Source organism: Ambystoma mexicanum, chromosome 3p, assembly GCF_040938575.1.
Source record: "Ambystoma mexicanum isolate Mex_15411 chromosome 3p, UKY_AmexF1_1, whole genome shotgun sequence".
Classification (NCBI taxonomy): domain Eukaryota; kingdom Metazoa; phylum Chordata; class Amphibia; order Caudata; family Ambystomatidae; genus Ambystoma; species Ambystoma mexicanum.
In genome coordinates this window covers 106,618,379-106,641,728 of record NC_090925.1, presented here as the reverse complement: position 1 = coordinate 106,641,728, position 23,350 = coordinate 106,618,379, and the positions used below count along the sequence as shown (strand labels likewise).

The 23,350-nt window shown below is 48.8% G+C and overlaps 1 protein-coding gene across 2 annotated transcripts in view; it reads left to right on the top strand.

Annotated features, from left to right (window-relative positions):
- The first annotated feature begins 1,738 nt into the window (after positions 1-1,738).
- Positions 1,739-23,350, top strand: part of LOC138580131 (zinc finger protein 300-like) — a 558,246-nt gene continuing 536,634 nt past the window's right edge. For both annotated transcript variants that reach the window (XM_069650435.1, XM_069650434.1), the window contains exon 1: positions 1,739-1,929. In XM_069650435.1, coding sequence (XP_069506536.1) covers positions 1,906-1,929 — 24 coding nt within the window. In that variant the 5' untranslated portion in view covers positions 1,739-1,905. The remainder of the gene's footprint in view (positions 1,930-23,350) is intronic.

The window sequence follows — 23,350 nt, the reverse complement described above, 5'->3', positions numbered from 1 at the left end:
CCTTTCTGGGGAGAGGCTTGAAAACCTTCTCTGGGAGAGAAGGAGGAAGAGGTCTAGTACCTGGCTCTGAGGACAATACAGGTTTTGTAACCTTATCCTTCTCTTTTTCTGGCTTCCCTGGCTTGGCTGGAGCCTTTGGCGTCGAGGGTTTCGGCGTCGATGTCGATAACGGCGTCGATGGCGTCGACAACACCGTGGTCGTCGACAGGGTCTGCTTCGAGGGCGTCGAGGTGACCTTCGAAGATTTTCCCTTCGAGGTATGATGGGTCTCGGACGGCGTCGGTGACCTCGAGCAGTCGACTCGACTCGAGCGTTTTTCACTCGGCGTCCTGGAAGGTTCCCTATCCTTCCTTTTTTGATCACCCGGGCTTGAGGGCGCGCGAGTGTCGGAGCGATGACGCTCCCGGCCGGCTTCCGAAGAAGGCGCGGACCGAGGCTTCGTTTTTTCAAACCCCTCCATCATTTTGACCATGAATGCTTCCCACTCTTCGGCAGACAAATGTTTTGTGGGGCATTTCATCTTTTTTGGAGACTCGTCTGACGACGCGGTGGAAGGAGACCTGTGGCGTTGTTTCTTCGATCTTTCCCGTCATCGCTTGACACTTCGTACAGGCCTCCATGTCGTGGGCTTCTCCGAGGCACCACAAACACTCTCGATACGGGTCCGTGATCGACATTTTAGACTCGCACGATTTGCACTTTTTGAATCCCAATTTCGGGGTCGTGGTCGGCGTCGATGACGAGGACATATTTAGTTATTATATATTCTCACAGAACTCGAGGCGTGCCGAATGTCCAAAGCAACGCATACTGCGGAAAAACAGAACTGAGGCCAACGAGTGCCGCGCATGCTACTTATACACCCGATAACGTCACCCTCGATGGAAGCCTTTGAGGGAGCATCGACTCGACGACATCGACGCACGACGCCCTCTGCCGAAAAAATTTCCGAAGACAGCAAAGCTGGATGGAATACATCTAAGATGAGGAATACGTTGGAGGAACATCCAATCGAAAGAACGTTACCAGTTGGTAAGTAACTTGTTCATCTACAGTCTCTGCCTCCTGATTGTGGTATGCATGCTTGAGGCCGTGTAGGTAAGCGTTCAGAGAAGAACTCTGGACACAAGACTCACAAGGGCCAGACTGTAATTAAATTACTGTGATGAACTCTGACCACTGTGCTCAGAGGTCAATCCTTTATTAATATGATTTCTCATGGTTATCTCGGTTAGACCACGCCAGACAGTGCTTTACTGTGATGTTTAATGCCACATGTCAGGTGATGTTATTTCCTGTCATTTCCTCAGGTCAGAAATGTAATTTCCTATGATGTCATAATTATGCTAATTACTATTTAAAAACGTACAGAATCCTATACCTTGTGGGTCCAGAATGTTGGCTAGTACGATGCATTCTTGATCAATAGTAGAACGGGTGGGGCATTTATTCAATGTTCAGGCCTGATAGGGATAAGCATCGACTACTTTCACATTCTGCACCCTTCCGTTTTAAAGTCCTAACGGACAGTTATTGAAGACATGTTTATCTGGAGATATTTATGGAAGCCACCAAGGCCTCGTGCACATGCGCTGGGTATTGCGTCACACGCCAGGCGCGCTTCATATTTGTCCGTCTGAGCCCCCTAATCACCCACGGAACGTGCTCCTGCTAAATCACAGTCACTGCGCATGCGCGGGAAAGCCGTGGCCCAACATTGCGCGCATGCGCAATGCACACTAACATGGTGGGGGAGGGGGGTGTTTAACTGCAGTATTGTTGGGATTTGTGCCCAAGGAGGGGGCAAGACTAGGGAGTTAGGTTCGCGATTGTTTTGGGGGTCCTGAGCCCGCACAAGTAGCTTAGTGCAGACATTCTCCTTTGCACCCCTAAATCAGGGAAGCAATGTCCCGCTGCTATTCTGATAAGGTGAGTCCTGTCCATATCTGTGCACACTCCCAGCAGGCTGGGGTTTATTTATAAAATGCAATCACATTAATGATGCTTGCTAGCTGTGCGCTCACCCCACCATGCATGGGTGGCGCAGCTCTTGTACAGTTGGAAATAGAACTTTTTGGTGCTAATGCATTGTTGTTGGTTCCATTGACCTGATGAATGCACTTTTTATTTATCTTTTGTGACATGCACTATTTACAGTTCAATAGAATCGTAAAGTAGTTTTGAAATAATGTCCATGTTGCAACGAAACCTCTTCTCTGGCGACAGTGATGTCCGGTGCATTCTTAAAGTTTTTACATTCACACTGGGACGACCAGGCGCTCTGTGAGGTACACAGCAGTTTGGTTACTGTTTCATTGTGTTATGCACTCGATTGCAGTGATGGTACTATACAGTTCTCCTTATATAGTGCCCAGTATCGCACAACTCTTCCTAAGGAACTATTTGCAACGTGGACGAACCGTAATACTGAAGCATTCTGGTATCCGTCCCTCCTGGTTCGACACCGTGTCGCAATGATTATTTTGCGAATGCGACCAGTGCACGATGGCCCTTGTCATCTGCCACTCCTTTATCGGTTCGGTTAAAAAGGAACTGTCGTCTCCAGTTCTGTTTCCTTTTGGGAATAACCAGTCTTTATCAAACTTAATTATCAGCTGCATTCTGTGACTGTTCGGCTCCAGTGTTATGATGTAGTCTGGGGTGTCCAGGCATCACTGGTGTGGGGCACTGCAGGGAGGCCCTCTGCACCCTGTGCAGCGGTGGCTGAGCATGTAGACAGGGAGAGGGTCTGCTGGTATTGACGGGTGGCCGTGCGCACTTTTTAATACACGTTACTGTTGCACAGGCCCAGGAGGGGCTTATACTACAACAACGAAAAGCAGCACATTAAACTAGAATACTGTCAGGATGACTTTAACCCTGGCTCACGGGCTAGTTTTGATGCCTTCATCTCATGAGATTTTTAAGTTGCATGTCACAAGATGGGTTGTCTCATCTTCATAATATTACTGCACTGATATCTCCTCGGTGGAGCACAGCGTTGTTTAAAGGCAAAGAGTCGAATTGCCGGTGTTTGCGCTCCGTACTGGCTAAGTGCCAGGCTGTTAGGCAAGTCTATGCAAAAAGGACGAGCATATACTCGTCCTTGGCACTTAAGGGGTTGATCATCTCATGGTAGCATGGAGAGCTACCTCTTTCTGCTTAAAAAATAAATATATATGCACAGTGCTAGTTGTGGTCTGTCCAGTCTGACTGAACGTCGTGTATTCATATTTTTGATGCGCTGTCACAAAGTGTTGACATTGGTCAGGCTTGATGAATGCAAGGTCCTAGATCCAAGAATCCGAGGTCCCTACAATGATTAAAACTAGGTCCATCAGTCAGAAGTAATGGTGGTCCGTCTTCGAATGGTCATTTCAGATCTCAATATTTTTCCCGAATCCAGTATCCGTCTCCTCAGGTCAAGAACCTCTGAGTGATCAATGCTGATGCAGTCACAAGTCAAGGTGGCGATCAAATCTTACTTTTTCAATTGCAATTAGGGATGCTGACATCTTTCGTTAATTTCTATTCCCCTGCAAATCGTAACTACTAATGCCTGTGTGTCATGAAGAATGGTCTATGACAATAGTATCTCTCTTAGGAGCATTTTCTAAGATTTGTAGATTGATGCCAACCGGTAGAGAACATGGCAGCCTGTCTGATGAGTGGATTATATCCTGTGTCCCTAAATATCCTGTGTCCCTAAAATTATCTCATAGATTCATATTTGATAGGGTGACAGCAGGCCTGTTATCAAGCCCATTATTCTTTGTTAGAAAATCCCATCTCTACTTTGTTCGCAAATTCTGTTTCCCTTTGTGCTCTCGTAACACACATGGCCTGATACTATCAATTCAAAGGCATGCCTTTTTCTTTGTAGGAATTTGCTTCTGATATCAATGCTGGGATCTAATAATATTACTTTTTTTTATTATGTACTGGTTTGAAACAAACCTTTCATAAATACAACAGTTAATAAGTACGAATTCAAACATTAATTCAATACTAAGGATATAATTAAAAATGCATGTTAAAATCCATTAAAGGATCACCTTTGTATAATAATTACTATCACGAGCTATAAGTCAATTAATTTGAAATGTATTTTAAGATTGTAATTGATAAAGCGATGCACTCTGTATTGTTTTCATCTGCCTCTTTTTATTTTTTTAATGTTTTTTCAACTTTTTTTTGAACATTTTTTTCCATATCAATGAATCACAAATGACAACATCAGAGTTAACCCCACCCCCCCCTCCCTATCCCACCCCATGCTTACAAACTGTCGAACCCAACTCGGCCCTGGGGACTTTTGACAACCACTGATTTGGGACCACATGCCGTGGGTAGGCTGACAAGGAGGGTTCAACCAATACAACAACAAAAAAAGAGTGTTGGAGAGTGCTATACAAACAAATAGCAGGATGGGGCATTACAGGGCAGGAATCATCAGAGTCTCAATGAACCACAGTCCTCGTGCAAGAGCACCAGAGTCCAGTCCAGCAAGAAGGGCCCCATTGAGTCGTGGGTCAGAGCTGTTAGCTTCTCATAAGTAAAGATCGGCCAAAGCTTAGTAAGCCACTCTGATTTGGAGGGTACCAAGTTATTTTTCCGTTTCTTAGCCAAGGCCAACCTCCCAGCTCCCAATATGGCCTGGACCACCTTAGGGAAGCTACTCAAATCTGATTCTGAGGAGGGGATACCAACAGGAGTTGGATGGAGTGTAAGAGAGGGGAGATGCCCACAATATCCATGATCCATCTCAAGAGCTCCGACCAATAGATCTGGACAGATGGGCATTCCCACCACAGGTCATACCAAGTTCCCCGTTGGCCACATTCCCTAGGACAGAAAGGGGATACACCGGAAAACATTTTAGACAACTTATCAGGGGAGAGATGCCATGCGTGAAGGACCTTAAAGTTGTGTTCCATGGCCGAGATATACAGGGATCCCGAAAAAAGAACCCCAAAGAGTTTAGCCCAGGTCGCTTCTTCCAATACCATCCCCAGCTTTTCTTTCCAAAACTGTTTAAATCCCTTTCTGCCTTCTAGTTGCGCCGTGATCAGGACTTTATAGATCCTGGACAGTGATCCCCTCCTCGAGGAAGATTCTACTATTACTTTCTCGAGAGACTTAAGGGGGAGGGCAAGGGCTTGGCCCCACCGGGGGTTAGTCAGAGATTCTCTTACACAGAGGTATTCAAAGATCGACATCAGGTTTTCCCCCATGGCTTCTGCTAGTTTATCATACTCGATAAAGGCGTTCTGGTGGAATAGCTGGGCGGCCCGTACCAGACCCATGTCAGACCATCTTTGCGTGTCCCGTAGGCCTTTCTTACCCAAGTCGAGGAGGGACCCCACAAGGAGGACAGTGGGGAGGGCCACGAGGAAAGGGTTGAATTCACTTTGTCACATTTCATAGAACCCATAGACTGATAATGTTGGGTGATTTCTAACAGAATCAGGAAGGTCTTTGATCGGGGACTATAGGAGGTCTCTTACTTTCCTGGGGTGACTGTGGGTATCTTCTATGTAAGTCCAATAGGTTCGCATTTCATCCCTCCTGTGATCAACATTACCCTAAGTTGGGCTGCCTTGTGGTACTGCCAGAAATCCGGGAGTCCAAAACCTCCAAGAGACCTCGGGAGAGTCAAGGTGGCGTGTTTGACCCTTGGTTTCTTACCGTCCCAAATGAATGGTTGGACCATGGAGTGCAGGGATTTAAAGTATGCATCTGGTATGATAATCAGGAGAGAGGTGAAGAGATAGAGAAGCTGGGGAAGGATGTTCATTTTTATGGATAGCATGTGTCGGAACCATGAGAGGGTCAAGGGAGCCCATCATAGGAGGTCTGATTTTATCTTGGAGAGGATGGGGGGAAAGTTTAGTTACTCCCAGGTATGGAGTGGCTTTGCGCTCAATTCTGATACCCTTTACTGTTTCCCTCTCCTCAATGTCTCTATCGCCCTTACCCATCGGCATGAGACACAATTTCGATGGATTTATTTTCAACCCAGAGAAGACCCCAAAGGAATGTATCAGGTCCAGAAGGCTCGGGAGAGAGACCTTTAAATTGGTCAGATCGGCGAGGATATCATCTGCAAAGAGTGAGAGGTTGAAATCGAGATCCCCCATAATCCCCTGGTGGTGTTTTATAGCTATGGCCAGAGGTTCCATTACGAGGGCATATAGGAGGGCAGAGATAGGGCAGCGCTGGCGGGTCCCTCTGGAGAGGGGGAAGGGAGCAGAAACTGCAACACTAGCGGAGGGGCCATTGTACAGTGAAGGAATACACCCACAGAATCTATCGCCCCCAGACCCATCTTTTGCAAGATCTTGCCCATATACGACCATTCAACCCTGTCAAAGGCCTTTTAAGAGTCCAGTGAAAGGAGATAGCTTCTATTTTATTACTGGAGGAGGATTCGTGCATCAGGTCCAAGGTCTTTCTGATGTTATCAGACCCTTGCCTACCCGGGATGAATCTTACTTGGTCCCTGTGGACCAAAGAAGGGAGGTGCTGGGCCAGCCTATTGGCAAGTAACTTAGCTAGGACCTTCATATCTGTGTTAAGTAAGGAAATGGGGCGGTAGGATTGGCAGTTCGTTGGGTCCTTTTCCTCTTTTGGGATAACCACGATACGGGCCGATAACATGGACTGGGGAAGGGTACCCGAGTCTAGAGCTGCGTTGAACAATTTAGACAGGATTGGAGCCAGAGTGGAGCGGAAAGACTTGTAGAAGAAAATCGTGAAGCCATCGTTGGCCTGGGGTGGTGCCCCCTTTTATGGTACCAATATTATCCACTACCTCCTGGGGCGTGATGGGCCTTTCCAGGTGGTCCATTTTATCGGGAGGGAGGTGGAGGAATTGGAAGAGATTCCAAAAAGTTATCAGACTCAGACCCGTCCCCCGAGTACTCCGATTTATGGAGGCATTCATAATATATGCAGAATTGCTTTGCTATCCCTGGGTCGTCCAGACATTTAGGCCCCCGGGTAGTTGCACCAAGTCAACCCTTCTACTGTTTCTAAGTTCCAGCAACCTCCAGGGTAGGATTTTTTATCAGCCTTTTCCCCCTTCTCCATATACCTTGTTTTAGAAAGGACAATTTCCTCTCAGTTTGCCCTACCAAGAGGGCGGCAAGTTTCGCCTTAAGCAGTTGGAGCTCTGCCCATTTACCTGGGAACATTTGGGATCGGAGTTTGCCCCCCGGTTGGATAGCCTCTATTTTCTCTCTAAGGAGTATTTCTTCTTTCCCTCTTTCCCACTTTCTTACTGCCCCAATTCGAATCAGAACCCCCCTGATCATGGCTTTGAAGGCCTCCCAGATTCCCGCCTCCTCCACTTGACCATTGTAGTTGATCGCAAAGTATTCTTTTATGGCTGCGAGCAGGGACTGGGACAGTTCTTTGTCCTTCAACAGGAGGTCATTGCACGTCCACCTGGAGCCCTCAGGGAACCTCGGAGGCATCCCCATTTGGACCCGAACTAGGTCGTGGTACGACCACAGGATTAACTCAACACTAAAGTCGGCAATTCTCTCGCAAAGTGAGTTTGTCAACTAGAACATAATTGATTCTAGAAAATGAGGAGTGAGTGCTAGAAAAGAATGTAAATAGAGGGTCTCGTCCCTGGCGTCTTGAATTGAGAGTCTGAAAGCCCCAGTTTATTGTTGGTATTCTGAAAAGAAATGACCGTCTTCCTCTGGATCTGCATGTCTGTACATGAGCGCTCGGACTTCCTGTCACGTTCTGGCTGGAGGACCATATTAAAATCACCACCCACCCCCTCCGTGAATGCCATGATCTTTGTCTTCACCCCCACCCAAAATTGGTCCTGAGCCTCGTTAGGAGCAAAGAGCGATACCAGTGTCACTGAAGGAGCAGTCCCCAGCAGAATAAGGTCCCCAGTCGATAGATTCAACTCATAGTAACCCCAAAACAACAAGAACAAACACCCCAACACACCCCCCTGCCCCTCCTGAGCGCCTGGACTGTCTGCGACATAGGAGATGTCGTCCGACCAGGCCACCAACGACCACCTCCACTGGCTCGATAAGCAACAGTTTTCTGAGCCCCCCAACCCCCAAAACTTAAACTACTGCATCATACGTCAACACCTCTTCTCCCCTCCACCCCCCCCACCCCCCCCAGGATAGTCACCGGCCAAAGTAGACAGCTTTGCGGTCAGAGCCATCCCCGAACAACAGATCATAGTCTGCCTTGGATCTACCGAAGCAATTGGCGGGTGACAGACCTCCCCACTCGTCGTTCTAAAGTGAAATGGAAAGGGATTGCAGTCATTCCTTAACAGGCTTGGTGAATGCCAAGGCCACCCTCCCTGAATTTTCTATTGCCACAGACTCGGCGCCTTTCAGTGAATCCGTTAGTCTTTCGGGGTTCTGCTGTGCCTCCTCCTCTGCCAACCTGGTCGCTCCTCAGGGTGTGCTCACCCAGAAGTTCACAGGGTCACTCTTTGGATGTCATCTTCTTTGACCAGGGAGTATTTGTAGCTGTCCTACTCAACAGAGAGGGAGAATGGGTGGCCCCATCTGTATCTCACACCTTTGGGCTGGAGCCATTTCGTTAGGGGACCGCATAATCGACGACGAGCCAAGGCGAGAGCTGAGAGGTCCTGGTAGATAGTGATCTTTGTGTCTTCCCAGTCGATCGGTCCCTTCTTCCATGCCAGCTACAGGATCATGCTTTTTTCCGAGTAATAGTGAAATCTCACGAGTATCGACCTGGGTCCCCTGGCGGAGGCCCCGCTCTGTGGGCCCTGTCGATGGTTGGCTCATTGGTGTTGCCCTCGTCGAATAGTTTGCTACCACCACGTTCACAATCCTAATGATGTCTGCCTGGGTTTCCCCTTCCCACTCCGGGGCTCCCAGGAACCTCAGGTTACTGCGGTGCTCCCTGTTCTCTAAGTCATCGGGTTTAAGGGTGCATTTCTCCTTTCTTCTTTCCAGTTCTGACAGGCGCATATCTATTTGAGTCTCGAGAAGGTCGACCGAGGTCTGGTTTGCTTCTAGGGCTTGTAGGGCTTGGACTTGGTCTTTATCTAAGGAATCTTTCCTTTTGCTGATGTCGGCCCTCAATCCACAGATCTCCTCCTCACAGATCTCCTCCAGAAGGGCAGTCATATCCTTACTCACCAACTGTGCATCTATTGCATCTGATTGGTTGGTAGTGGGCATGCTGACTACTTCGGGCGTTGGAGTCAAGGGATGCCGAAACCTTTGGAGTGATTTTGCCCAGTCCATCAGGGGATATCGTAAGAGATGGCCCATTTGGGCAAGTGAAGGCTCCCACTCGGGGAGAGGGGGCGCAGAGACCCCTACTGAAGGTCCGGGAACAGGGAACCCAAAGGGGGGGCTCCACCAGGCGTCGTGCACCTGGGCCGAAAACAAAGCTTGTACGACTTGTTTGATGAAAGATTTTGTGGCTACAGTTGGTTAATCGTGTGAGAAGTGGGCAAAAAAGTCTAATTGCTGGTGATGATCCAAGGCGGGGTCAGGGCAAGCACCGTGCTTTCCGGCGCAGTTGTGAGGTTTGTGATCCTCTAGGTTCCCCGAGAAGACCCAGGTCGGGTTCAGAGAAGGTTTTCGTCACTCCCTGATGCTCTCAAGTGCCCCCAGCAACGTACTTGTGTTTAAAGAATCGGTTGAGAATCAGCTCGGGGGCCCACGTCACAAGTGATCTTAATTAATGACTGGAGTGCTAGGGCTCGGGTACCAGGGCGGTGCAGCAGTGTCTGGCATCCACACTCCTTGGGGTGCACTCAGATGGGCTGGCGGCAGGGGTCAGTGATTAGCTGGTGACAGATTGTGGACAGGCCGTGTCTTCGGGCAGGGGAGTGATACGCTGCAAGTTGGCTTGGCAGAGCACCACCTTGCCCCTCTGGCCAGCACAGACCGACGAAAAGGTCTGGATGTATGGAGGAGGAGCAACCTCCAGCGGTGCGCTCACGCAGATCCCACCTCTCTTCAGGTTCCGAGCGGGAGGATAGTTGAGGGGCCGCTGGAGGTGGAGAACGGTGCGTTAGGGCCAGGCGGTTCCCCAGGAGATGGGGACCCCGCAGGGAGAGGCAGGACACCCACGAAGGCTGCTGCGAAGATATAAGGGGTTGCGCCAGGCCTCCAGGATGAGGACGACGAACTGTTGCTTGACCGTCACAGTGCGGGACTAAGTCCGGTTCTGAGGGGCTGCAGTGTGCATGCGGCGCAGCAATTGGAAGTCATTTGGGACCCTGCCACAGTCCGCCAGGTGTGTGCACAGACATCCCCCCTACCTCCCGATGAGCATCAATGCCACAAGGACTCACTGTTTACGTGGTGCCCCCGGCTCACCTGAAGCAGAGGGTTCTCTGATTTAGTGGCAGGTCGCAGGTCAGCAGTCCATGACCCTGGATGGAGCAGGTCACACCGCCTGCGCCTCCCCCTCTCTCAGCTGCTCGATGTAGGGAGGTGACACAGGGCCCAGCCAGAGGGTGCAGGTACCATCGGGGGGTGAGGCGGCCGGGCCCACAACCCTGACGTGTATGCAGCTTCCAAAGGCAATGAAAGGTGCTAGCTCTGGGAGGCGAGGCGGCAGCAGCAAACGTCCCCCTGAGCAGCCGCGCGGCAGGCTGGGGAGTAGACGTCCCAAAGATCTCTTTAAAGGGCCCTTCAGCAGATGTGCGAACACTCTCGGAGGCCCGCCCGCCCCAGGGTTGGGGGAAGACTGGGGCTCCTTGGGGGGCGGGTCATTCTGTTCAGTCCTGAGACCCCGTCCACGCCGCGGGCTACGGCTGTTCATCTTGGAGGCTGAGCGCAGGCAGCAAAACGCGGGAACTGCACCCCTTCAGTGCGGGTTCGTTCTAGGGCTGTGCTGGTCATAGAGCCCCCCCGGGGTTTCTCCTCTCGGGTGCCCAGCAGTCTCAGGCTGCCCCTGGGAGGTCGGGTGGTCACTCTTGGGGGCCTAGAGGGGGCCCAATCCCTTAATTTGGCCCGTGAGGAGGAGACCGGTCGAGATGCGTCCGCTCATCTCAGCGCAGCCTGGTGGCTCTCTCGTCTGCCTCTTTTTACTGTCCCTTGAAGAGTATTTCATCTCAAAGATTTTCCTTGCGGCAGACCTGCTCTTTAGACCTAAATGTAACCTAACATACATGCAGTTTCGATGATAGTGTTCCTACATTAGCTATGAGTAGCTCCTCCAGTCCTGTTTTTAATTTCTCCGCATTCTGATGCAGCCTGCATATACATTTCTAAAGGTGGAAAAAACTTGGAACAAACAGAATGCAAAGAAAAACATGGACTGGATGAGCTAACTTCCACCTGATTTGGGGAATTTAAAGCCTGTTACTATGTCCTGTTTTCTCTTAGGTTCATGCACAATTGAATTTAAAACGCGTGATAACCATAAAAAAGTAACACAAACTTCCCAAGGCCCACTCCATTACATCAAGAACTGCTCTGAGAACATAATTTACACAATTGATATCTGCTTGCTTTTGTGTTACGAACGTTGTTAATTTAATATTTGTTTCATTGTGTAAGAGATGCACACACTGGTGATCTCTGGTGGAACAACACAATGCTTGTTACTATTTACCCTGGTTTCCTTAAATAGGATTCATTATACATAAGATTGTTATGCCCCATGGAAGAACCCTGAAGAGGTGGAATGGCACCATGTACATTTGTGATATATGGTAATAATCTAACATATGGCTTTATACGTTAACATATATGCCTACAAATGTTTTTCTCCTTTGCAGAGCCACTCTAAGAAAAACATCCACTTAACATGTCTTTGTCTAACTTCTATGATGTGTTGGAACTTTTGTGACATCCATGTGCCATGATTTGCTTTTGCATTGCTGTTTCCCTGGCATGTGACCAAAGTCGACAAAATGCCCCATTTGGAGCTTATTTGGATACCCTTAAAATGGATTTGTGGTGTCGATCGTGTTGACTTTCTTGAACGATTCTGTGCTTATAACGATTCCATGTGTGTGGGGCACAATAAATATCTTTTTGTCCATGTGAGGACACGACCATATCTGTATCTATCATCGTTGTTTGCCCTCTTGCCCGGTTATAATTCTTGCCCTCTGCTTGAGTTTACTATTTGCCGTTACTACAGTGCAGAGGACCAATATAGGACCACACTGTGACGTGCGTGAAGCTTTTGAAGTTTTTTTGCCATGGTCTATGACTGAGAGGATAGCAGTATTCCTTTTTTGTAGTACCAGTGTTTGTGTTTAGTTTTGAGAAGTCCTTCCTTTATGCTTACACTTTTTTGTATGTACACGCTACGGGCTTTTCACAGACTTCTATTACGTGATCCTCCATGCTGAGATAGTGAGTCGGCTGTGATATTGAGGTTTGAAGTTTACCTTAGAGTGGTCCATTTTCTATGTTCATACTCCTGTATTTTTACTCGACGTATTGTAACGTATTTGAATCACGTGACCCGCCACGCTGGAATAGTGAGAGTGCTGCTATACCAGGACCGATACGTGAGGTCTTCGTCTAGAAGCGAGTTGAAGGCTTCCTACATAGGTAAGATCCCGGAGTACTGACTTCCTAGACCGCGTGCCTTTTTTGGGATGATTCCTTAGCGTTTTTTCTTTCGCAAATGCAGACGCAGGGTGATTTTAGCCCATGTATCCTTTTTTGCTTTCTATTCATGCGCAGGATGTACGCGGTGACACTTTCCATTTATGGTGCCATCTATGATGTTGTATGATCGGGTTCCAGCAACATAGCCAAATAGAGGTAACTTATTTGCATACTGTAGGGGTGATGGAATACACTTGTGGGTGTTCAGCCCGATCTGGTTTTAAGGTTTGGAGTCTCACTGGTGTCTAGGTGTCGGTATACACCGATCTGGTTTGAAGGTTTTGAGTCTCACTGGTGTTTAGGTTTCTAAGTGATGGAATACACTTGTGGGTGTTTAGCCCGATCTGGTTTTAAGGTTTTGAGTCTCACTGGAATCTAGGTGCTTTAGCAGCTTCACACGTTGTGGTTTCGCCCTCCTAGGGTGTAGTACTAATAGTCCTATTAGTTGATGCGTGTCTCACTTACAATGCAGGTTGTACTTCCAGAAGGGCGACTTGAAGTGCCCATTTATTGAAGAAAAACTTGACTAAAGAAGTTGTGCCGCTACTTTATGGGACTGTGTCCTTGACGCTACTGACCATTATTAAAAAAGGTACAGTAGCCATTGTGTTTAAAGAGGAAGACCAATTTTTTGGCTTTCCTTGGGGAGCTCCTCTCTGGGCAAATGTTGTGATGCCCTGATGGGCCTGTTGTTTATTGATAACTCTCTTGGATCACTGTCTGATATGTGCTGTTTTTGGGTGTCATTTGTAGGTTACTCTCTGCAGGGATTATCTTTTTTGTCGACTCAGGATCACATGGTGGAGAGAATTTATGAAATATGCTTCTCCCCTGAAGAAAGTTTTAGCATTCACAAGCCTGAAGAACTGAAACATGTCGGGATATGTTGACAATCAACACATTGTTTAAATGTCTAGCGGATGTTAAATGTTTGGTTTTAATTTTAAAGTTTGTTTATTGGCATTTGTGGTTATAAGCGTTTTACATTATTACTGGTCAGGGCCTTTATTCAGGATACCTGACAGACTTATTGCAGTTATGCCTTGTTTATAAAACAAAATAACAACATTCATACAACAAATTTAACATTAACTGTCTCCTTACAATGGGCGAATGATGGTTGGTATTGTCGGGGAGGGTGGGTGTACTTTCCTCAGGGGAGCGGGAGGAGTCCTTTCTGGAGTAGTTCAGGGTTTGGGGGGTCTGGTGCTTAGTGTTCTATGCCTTCATGTAGATCAGTAGAACAATCATTTGCGTCGTTCAGGGGGGTTTATCATCAGAGGATCGGAACAGTTTAGATATGGTGTCTTTCCATGCCTCTAATGCCATGCTTGAGTCTTCAGTGGATCTAGTTACACTGTCCTCCCAGGCTCTGGTTTCGGCGTTCGCCCATCTTTCCAGTTCTTTGCGCCATACTTTGTGGCTTGGTCCTGTGGCCTTTTTCCAGGCCATGGCGGTAGTTCTTTTGGCCGTTATGCACAGCAAGTCTATTAGTTTTACAGCATATTTAAGTTTGGCTAGCCTAGGGTAGCTGCCTAGGAGGCACTCAGCTGGAGTCCATTTGTATCTTGTGACTTCTGCTTCTTCGCAGGTTTGTTTTACTTTCGACCAGAGGTTCTGTGCCTTGGTGCAGTTCCATAACATGTGAATCAAGTCTGCCCCATCTGTCCCGCACTAGGTGCATTGTGTCTCAGCGGTTCTGCTGAACATCGCTATTTTGCTCGGGGTCAAGTAGGTGCGGTAAATACATTGATTTGTATTAATCGAAATCTCTGGTTTCTGGAGTCCTCTTTTGGGAAGGACAGTGCTCTGAGCCATTCATTTTCTGTCATTTCGTGTCCCATGTCCGTTTCCCAGCGGGTCTTTAGTGCAGCACTGCGAGGGTTAGGGGTTTACCTTAGAAGACTATATATTTGAGATATCGCTTTTCCTCCTTCGTTCAAGTTGTACATCAGTGTCAAGAAGGGGTCCTCTTCGGGTTCTCCTGGCCAGGTGGTCCATCTCGTGCAGGCTATGCTGCGGATCTTTTGGTACCACAGGAATTGCCGGCCTGGATGTCTTCTACCGCCTGCAACTCGGGGAATTCTCTGAATGTACCGTCGGTGTATAGGTCACCCCAAGTATATATCCCTTTCTTTTCCCATAGCCTGATGTTGTATAGGTTGGTATCTGTTTTTTCGAGCCCTGAGATGATTGGCACTTCCCGGAAGTATGGATGTTTCAGGCGCAAGACCGTTATGGTTCTGTGCCATATCTTCTTGCCTAGGGTCACCAGAAATGGTGGTCTGTGCATTAGTTTCTGTGGGGCCCAGAGTAATTCTTTCAGCTGGATCGGGGTAATCATGGCCTGTAGCAGGGGGGTCTCGGACGTGGCATCATCCGCCAGCCATTTGGACACATGGCTCAGTTGGGCTGCCAGATAGTACTTTTCTAGATTTGGTAGTTGGATGCCACCTTGATCGTATGGTAGGACTAGCGTGGATAGGGCTACCCGGTGTCTGCCCTTTCCCCATAGAAATTCTTTGATTATTGTGTCAAGAAGTTGGAAAAAGGGTTTTGTGATGTAGAAGTGGACATTTTGGAATCCGTACAGGAATCTGGGGAGAATAATCATCTTGGCTATTGAGGCCCTCCCTAGCATGGATAATGGAAGCTTTGCCCAGAATCTTATGGATTTGCGTAGTGCGGGTACTGTAGACTTCGTATTGTGTATGTGCATCAACTCTGGGGTGTGCATTATTTGGATCCCTAGGTAACGGAAGGAGGTCGTCTGCCATTTGACGCCCACCTTGGGGAGTTCTTCATTGCCTCTGTTTTTCAGTCCTGCCAGAGGGAACAAGCAGGATTTAGTTTTGCTAAACTTAATGCCCGAGAATTTGGCGAAATTGTCGAGGACTTCCAGTATTGTCGGCACATTTAGATGGGGATTGTTAACATATATTAGAACATCATCAGCATATAATGAGATGATATGGTCGATTCCTGCCAACCTGATCCCTGCATCAAAAAACTGCTGTCTAAAATACATTGCTATAGGTTCCAATCCCAAAACATAGAGCATGGGGGAGAGTGGGCAGCCCTGCCTAGTACCCCTCTGAATGTCCCATGCTTCTGACACATACTTCCCAGATTTCAGCCTGGCCTTTAGTTTGTTGTGCAGGATCTTGACCCATCTGATGAATCCCTGGCCGATTCCGAATCCCTCCAGGACCGCTATTAGCCATTCCCAGTATATGGAGTCGAAAGCCTTAATGGCGTCTAAGGATAGTAGTGCTAGTCGTTCATCACATGTGTCAGTCTGGGTTATGATATGTTGGAGCCTGCGCAAATTTAGGGATGTGTTGCCGTTTTGGTCTGTATGTACTATTTCTCCTATCACTTTGGATAGTCGCTTTGCTAGGATCGTCGTCAATATTTTAACGTCGTAGTTAAGCATGGCGAGCGGGCGATAAGAATCAAATTTGTCGGGAGGCCTATCGGGCTTAAGCATTGGGAACACTAGGGTCTCCCTCATGCTGTCTGGAAGGACACCTCTTTCGTATGCCTCTGAAAAGACTTGGTGTAGTAGTGGCGTTAGGGAGGGTTCGAATGCTTTATAGAACTCGGGGGGGGGGGGGGGGGAGCCCATCGCTTCCCGGGGTTTTACACGTGGCCAGGGACCGAATACCTACTGTTATGTCTTCTAGTGTGATGTCGGAGTCCAAGGTGTCGGATTGTGCAGGCGATAGCTTAGGTAGGCCTATTTCCTCCAGTGTGTCCGCAATTTGTTCTAGTGGGATCCTGTCCGCATGGGAGTATAGATCTGCATAGTAAAGTTTAAAAGTGTCGTTGATACTCTGCTGGGTTCTGTGCTCTCTACCGTGTTCATCCCTTAATATTGTGGTTATATGTCTGGGGTGTTCTCGTTTACACAGCCAGGCCAGTAACCGGCCCGGTTTATCGGCTTCTGCGTGTGTTCTGTCAGTTCTGGCGCTAAAATCAAATTTGGCTAGTCTATTCCACGCGCCGGAGCAGGCATCTCTAAGGGTTCTGAGGTCGTCCTCCCTCCCGGGGGTTTCTACTGGAGTGGCCTCTAGTTTCAGGATCTCGCATTCTCTCTGCTCAAGTTCAGCTCTTAGTGTTTTCCTGATGCGACCGCTTTGGCAATAATTTCCCCTCGGGAGGCTACTTTTAAGGCTTCCCAAACCGTGCTGGTGTGTTCTACGCTACCTGAATTTTCTGTTATGTAATTCTCTATGGATTCTTGCAATTCCTCCCTGAAGGCTGGGTCCTTCAGGGCCTCGGTAGGCATCCTCCACATGGGGATGGGTGGTCTGGGACTGTTGTGATGCCAGTCCAACAGAAGTGGGGAATGGTCGGAGATAGACCTCCCCAAATATTGCATGCCCCCTACTTGTGGCAGGTGCTCCTTGCTTATGAAAAGGTAGTCCAGCCTAGTGTGGAGTTTATGGGGGGACGAGTAGTATGAATAGGCTCTCTCGTCTGGATGCAATTCTCGCCATGCATCTGCCAGGTCTAGTTCCTTAACCAGGGTGGCTAGGGACATAGTGGCTGTGGAGGGACCTTTCGCTGGAGGCCAGGACCTGTCCAACTCAGAATCGTGGACACAATTGAAATCTCCTCCCCACAGAAAAAAGCCCTCTCTAAATTGCACCATCTTGGCACTCAAGTGTTTTCAAATGGGCAGGGATGTTATTGTTGGGGAAATATGAGTTTACTATGCAAATCTCTCTTTGCTCGAAAGTGCCCCATATTATTAGGTATCTGCCCTCTGGGTCCTTTTCCATATTAGTCAAGTGGAATGGCACCTGGGGGTTGATCCAGGTGTAAACCCCTCTGGCGTATTTGGAGTAGGGTGCTCCGAAACCCTGTCCCCCCCTAGTGTTCCTTCAGTTTTGCATTGGCTTCTGTGGTGCAGTGGGTTTCTCGCAGTAGGGCAATGTCCACCTTTTTCCTGCGCAAGTAGGATTTAATCCTATTTCTACGAAGATAAGTGCCCAGGCCCCTCACATTTCAAGTTAATATCTTAATGTGCACCGCCATCCTGGTATCGGTGGAGGGTTCAGAAGACGCTTGCTTCCCCCCGAAGTGTTTGCGGTCTCGTCTAGGGCCCCAGGGTCCCCGCCAGCTCATGGATTCCAGCCCTTCCCGACCGCTGTTCTAGCCCGCCAGACCACTGGTTGTATTTTACTGTATGGAGACTTGCTAACTATTTTAACTACCATTCCGTGGAATGGATTAACTAGGAAAAACAACAAGGAACTGCCCCCAGCAGTCGTTTCAAACTGACAACGCTCGGGGGCTCCCGGGCCTTCCAGTCCTGTCCAGGTCTTTCGGCTCGGGCAGTGTGTAGGTTTTTTGCCTACACCTTTCCGGTTTGGGGGGGTCATCAGCGGTCTTGTGACTGGGCTTCCAGTTTCCTGCCCAGTTGTGATATTTCCTTGATGCGGCATTAGATTTGGTCTCAATATTTAGGTGCACGTAGTGCCTTTGTATGGTCTCATCTTTTGCTGTGTTCCATCAATTCCTCAGTGTCTTCTGCAAGGTTATTGTGTTCGAGCCATAGGTTTGCTGCAGCCGGGGTCTCTAGGAAAATGGACTTTCCCTTGTATAGTATTTTAAGTCTTGCCGGGTACAGCAGCATATATTTAAGGTTCAGTTTTCGTAGTCTGGCCTTTATAGGTATGAAGGAGTTCCTTGCCTGCTGTACCGCAGGAGTGTAGTCAGGGTACATGACTATTGATGCATTGTTTCTTTTGATCTCACCTCCCTCCCTCGAGAACCTTAGTATAGTCTCTCGGTCTCTGAAGTTCAATATTTTCGCAATCATTGGTCTTGGGTAAGACCCGGGGGGTGGTCGCTTCTGAAGAGACTTATGGGCCCGCTCCACAGAGAACCCTTGGGTGAGATTGCCCGCTCCAATTTCCTGCATCAGCAGTGTTTCTATGAACTCCGTGGGGTTTGAGCCCTCCCTGTCTTCCGGAATTCCCAGAATTTGGACGTTATTTCGTCGGGCCCGACCTTCCGCATCTTCGGAGCGTGCTTCTAAGCGAGCCACAGTTGTTTCCAGCTCTTTAACTTTCGCTTTTAGCTCCTGTGCGGTCTCTGTGGTTTCCTGTAGAGTGGCTTCTGTGGCAGTGACTCTCTCGGCCAGGTTACGGGCATCTTATCTTATTAATTGCAGGTCCGATTTTATTTCTCCTCTCATGTCTTCAACAGTTGTTTTCAGTGCTGCAATCGCCTGAAGGATCTGAGAGTCGCGGGGGTCCTCCGGCGGGGTCGGTGGCTTGGTCATGGTGTCCCCTTCTTGTGGCATATGTGTCCTTGGTCGAGCTGTGGTGAACGAGTCAATCGTTACGGTTCTGGACCTGTTTTTGGGAGGAGACATTGCACCATACGAGGTGTCCGGGTTTTCGTGTAGTGTAATGTTAGCTTTGGCAGTTTTGGTCGGCGGCCTTAATTTGATGTGGGGAACCCACTTCTGGGGGTCTCTGCGAGTATGAGGTTGAGTTATGCACTGATCTGACTCCTCAACGGCTGACCCTATGTGGTAGTTAAGCGGAGGCTGGTACAAGGCGCTTCCCCTAGCACAATACCTAGTTCGCTGTCCACGGCCTACGCAAGGAGGGTAGTTGCCCCCGCACAACTGGTGAGTGTGGGGCAGTGAGCTCTTAAATGGGGGCAGCCACTTACTTCATTTTGGGTTGGGTGGATCCACAGGTGTCGTCGGGGTTCATATTCTTGGGTGCGGGTGCCTCGTGGTAGCTGTCTGGACTGCTGCGTGGGTTCCTGGCTGCTCCCTCGTTTGGATCTTTCCGCTTCTGTTACTTGGCCAGTCCCACGTGTTGGGGGGAACCCTCCATAAGCGGACCAGGACGGGGGCCCACAGGGCTCCAGTCGGGACCCCCGGTCACACCGAGGTGAGTTGCTTCAGGGAGCTCCCTCCTCAGGAGAACCGGGGGGGGCGGCGGCGCGTTTAGCTCGGTCGCTCCGCCTGGGGCCGTCCGGGTCCGGCTGGCCTCCGCCACTCCTGGGCCACTGCGAGGATCCTTCCCCTTTCCCACCACAGGATGGGGTAGTAGGAGCCTGATGGGGGTGCTGTCCGCTTCCGTTGCTGGGTCAAGCCGTCCGTGGAGGTCTGCAATCTCCACTGGCCTCGGCGAGTCGCTCCGTTACAGGCCGCTTGGTGTGACCGCCATCTTAGGTGCCGCAAGGGGGGAATCTTAGGGCATCTCGTTTCAGGCGCTGCTTGCGCCGATTCTCTCCACCAATTCGGCCAGGTGTTCTCAAACGGTTCTTCTGTGGCTCCGTTTGATTTCTGCTCCACGAGGCCCGCGGTTCCTCAACCGGGTCCCCCAGTCGCGCAAAGGCGGGTTACCTTCGGGAGCGCTCCCGCTGGAAGGCTCGGCAGGGACGGCGGTGAGCTTTGTTCGGCCTCCTCGTCCGGGGACCCCTGGGTCCTACCGTCCGCTGCCTCTCCTGGGTCGCCTCAAGCGTCCTCGCTCCTCCTTGCCTTGGGATGGAGCTGTGGGAGCCTGATGGTGGTGCTTCCGGCTGAGGCGAGTTGTTGTGGTGTTCAGCGGAGGCCTGCGGATCTCGTTTCTGTCCCGTATCGCCTAGTGGGTCTCTCCGTTGCGGGCCGCCATCTTGGATGCCGCAGGGGGGAGTCTCAGGGTGCTTCGTTTTCGGCTTTGCCTGCACCGATTATCTCCGATAATTCGGTCGGGTACGCTTGAAAGGTTCTATTATGGCTCGGTTAAATTTCAGCCCTGGAGCTTCGATATTTTTGCCGCTATTACTTGTGCTGCAGGATCATGGGCAGGAGCTCCTTGGAAAGCCGCCTTCACTACATGCGCGCTGGCCACGCCCCCCATGTTAAATGTTTGGTGTATGTGAAATTTTTAATGTTGTAAAGAAGTTTTGTGGTATATGTTCCCATTAGATTGGTGTTATACCCACCATGTGTGTTATACCCACCATGTGGGTCATAAATATTGGGTCACAGGAAAGTTTTAAAAATAAGTTGGTACAACAACGTTTTATCAAGTATTGAATATACAAATTAAAAAGATTTAATGTCAAAAGAGTTTTGTGTTGTAATCCTACTCCATTTTCTCAGGATTTAAAGGTATGGGTGATTGTGTCATCCTTTTTCGGACAGATGAACATTCGAATTATCTAAGGTTTCATACCTGATCTCCTTTGTTTACATATATTTCCTTAAATGGGAGACATTTGTAAAATGATTGGTGACAGGTTATTAATTTTAAATCACATATTTCTTCAGAGACTTCCCTCAAATCATAAAGAAGTTGATAGAACCATTACAGTTTACAGTACAATGCAAATGGTAGAAATCTAAACTTTGAAAGACGCCCAATTATTTTTACATCGGCATCAGATATTGTAAATCTACTGTAAATAAGTGAGATTAAATAAAGCTTCCTTCTCTGAAAGTTAGTGACCATGATCACTCGGCATATAAACCTATTCTGTACAAATGTTAGCCAAGGACTAACGATTTTGTTTGGGAGTTGATGTAAAGCAATTAGAGCTGATCTTCAGTCAATGTGATGGTGATCTTGGAAGAAGAAATAAACCCATAAGCCACGACACGCATTTCCCAGTACCTGTTTGTAGGGGTACCCTGCCCTTTTGTAGGATTACACATGTTTCAGCCATGTTGTTCAGGTAATATTTAGTTAGAGGGTCTTCGTTGCTGCAGTTCACCACACAGGATACTGCTGTCGCCTGGAGTAAACGAACATTTCTAAAGGGGAAAGCAACTCCATTTAGCTAACTATAGATATAATGAAATAATTAGGGCTATTAAGACCGTAAAGCGCAATAGAGCCCCCGGGGTTGATGTAATCCCAGCAGACTATTTTTAGATTTTATGGATATTTGGGGACCGATTTCTGACAATTTTTTTTAATGTTATACTAGAAGTAAATTCAATCCCTGCTGACTGGTAAAGAGCAGTTATTGTTGCTATATTCCTATATTTAAAAAAAGGATGTAGGAAAAGCCCACAATCAAAGCGGACGGTTTCACTTCTATGTACAGGTTTCACACTTTTTGTGAGGTGCCTTTTGAATAAACTAGAGCAATGAGTAATTTCTCAAACTATTCTTTCTCCGATTCAGTTGGGTTTTAGACCACTCGTGGGAACCATGGGCCCACGACTAAACCTTTATATGATATCTGCCCACTCGTTGTATATCAAACAGGAGCCGTTATTTCTGGCTTTCATGGAACGAATCACCGCATTTGATACAGTCAATCAAAGGAAGATCTGGCAAGTGCTTAGGTCATATGATCGTCCAGCGGCTACTGTTGATATATTGATGACACTGCATAATGACTGTGAGGCTTGGCCACCACTGGTCGTGGCTTGTGGGGGGGAGAGGGGTTTGTTTCGGGCCGATTGGAGGGGTGGTGTTCCCTGCACTCTGTGCGCTCCCTCAATTGCAAAGAACACCATTAGATCCTTAAGCTTCAACTCCTCCTTAATCCACTTCTCCAGGTAAAGATCCATTGCCGGACCCTCGATTTCCTAAGGGAGGCCCACTATCCTGATGTTAGCCCTTCAGACCTCCCCTCAGCATCCTCTGCCCTCTCCTCCAAGGCCTGGGATTCTTTCTGCAAAGTCTGGGCCTGGGTGTGTAATAATATCAGTGTCCTCCACCTGGCTAATTCTCTCCTCTGCTTCTCCCACTCTTTCTGACTCTGCCCTGAGATCTGTCTGGAGCAGGCTCACGTCCACACCCACCTCGATTTCCTAAGAGAGGCCCACTATCCTGATGTTAGCCCTTCAGACCTTCCCTCAGCATCCTCTGCCCTCTCCTCCAAGGCCTGGGATTCTTTCTGCAACGTCTGGGCCTGGGTGTGTAATAATGTCAGTGTCCTCCACCTGGCTAATTCTCTCCTCTGCTTCTCCCACTCTTTCTGACTCTGCTCTCAGATCTGTCTGGAGCAGGCTCACGTCCACACCCACCTGCCCGATCTTGCCCTCCATGCTAATTCTGTGTGTCACTGGTTTTAGGACCGTGCGCCATCATGGGTTCCCTCTCTCCAACAGCAGAAGTCTCCTCAGTATTCTGAGTTGTATTTGTCCTGCCTGCTGCTCCAGACGTGTATTCTTTCCATTTTACTCTGTGTCGCCTTGGCTAGTTACTCTTAACCATGGTTGCGACTGGCTCGGTTCCCATCATGGCCACTCCTATTAGGCTCCCTATAATGTCCCAGAATATGTCACTCGCCACACTTTTCCAGTCTGTGGGGGCCAGCCTCCTGTGCTCCCCCACCCCCTTTGCCCTGTGGCCCTCTATTTTAATTTTTTTGGGGGCGGCTCAGTAAGTGAGGCACAAAGCACACTTTCCACCCACCTGGTTGGTCCGCCTCCAACCAGAAATGCTTCCCTGCGGTCTGTGTCCCAGTGGGGAGTCTCCTTCACCCCATTATACTTTCTTATCTCTTGGTTGCTGCTTCCACTCCTTAACCTCCAGCGTAGGCCTTCAGCAGGACAAGTCCATGCCACCTCTTCCACCAGTCTCTGGGCCTCCGTGCGGCAGACTCTGTGTGCCAGTCCTTTCAGTCCCCTTTGGGGCTATCTGGCCACCATGCTTTCCTGCTGCTCATTCACCTGTGGAGCTCCCTACTCTTTCCACATGAAATAGGAGGTGGGGGGGCCCGTCAAACGAGCCCCCACAGCTTGCGTGCAACGCTGTGATCTGGTG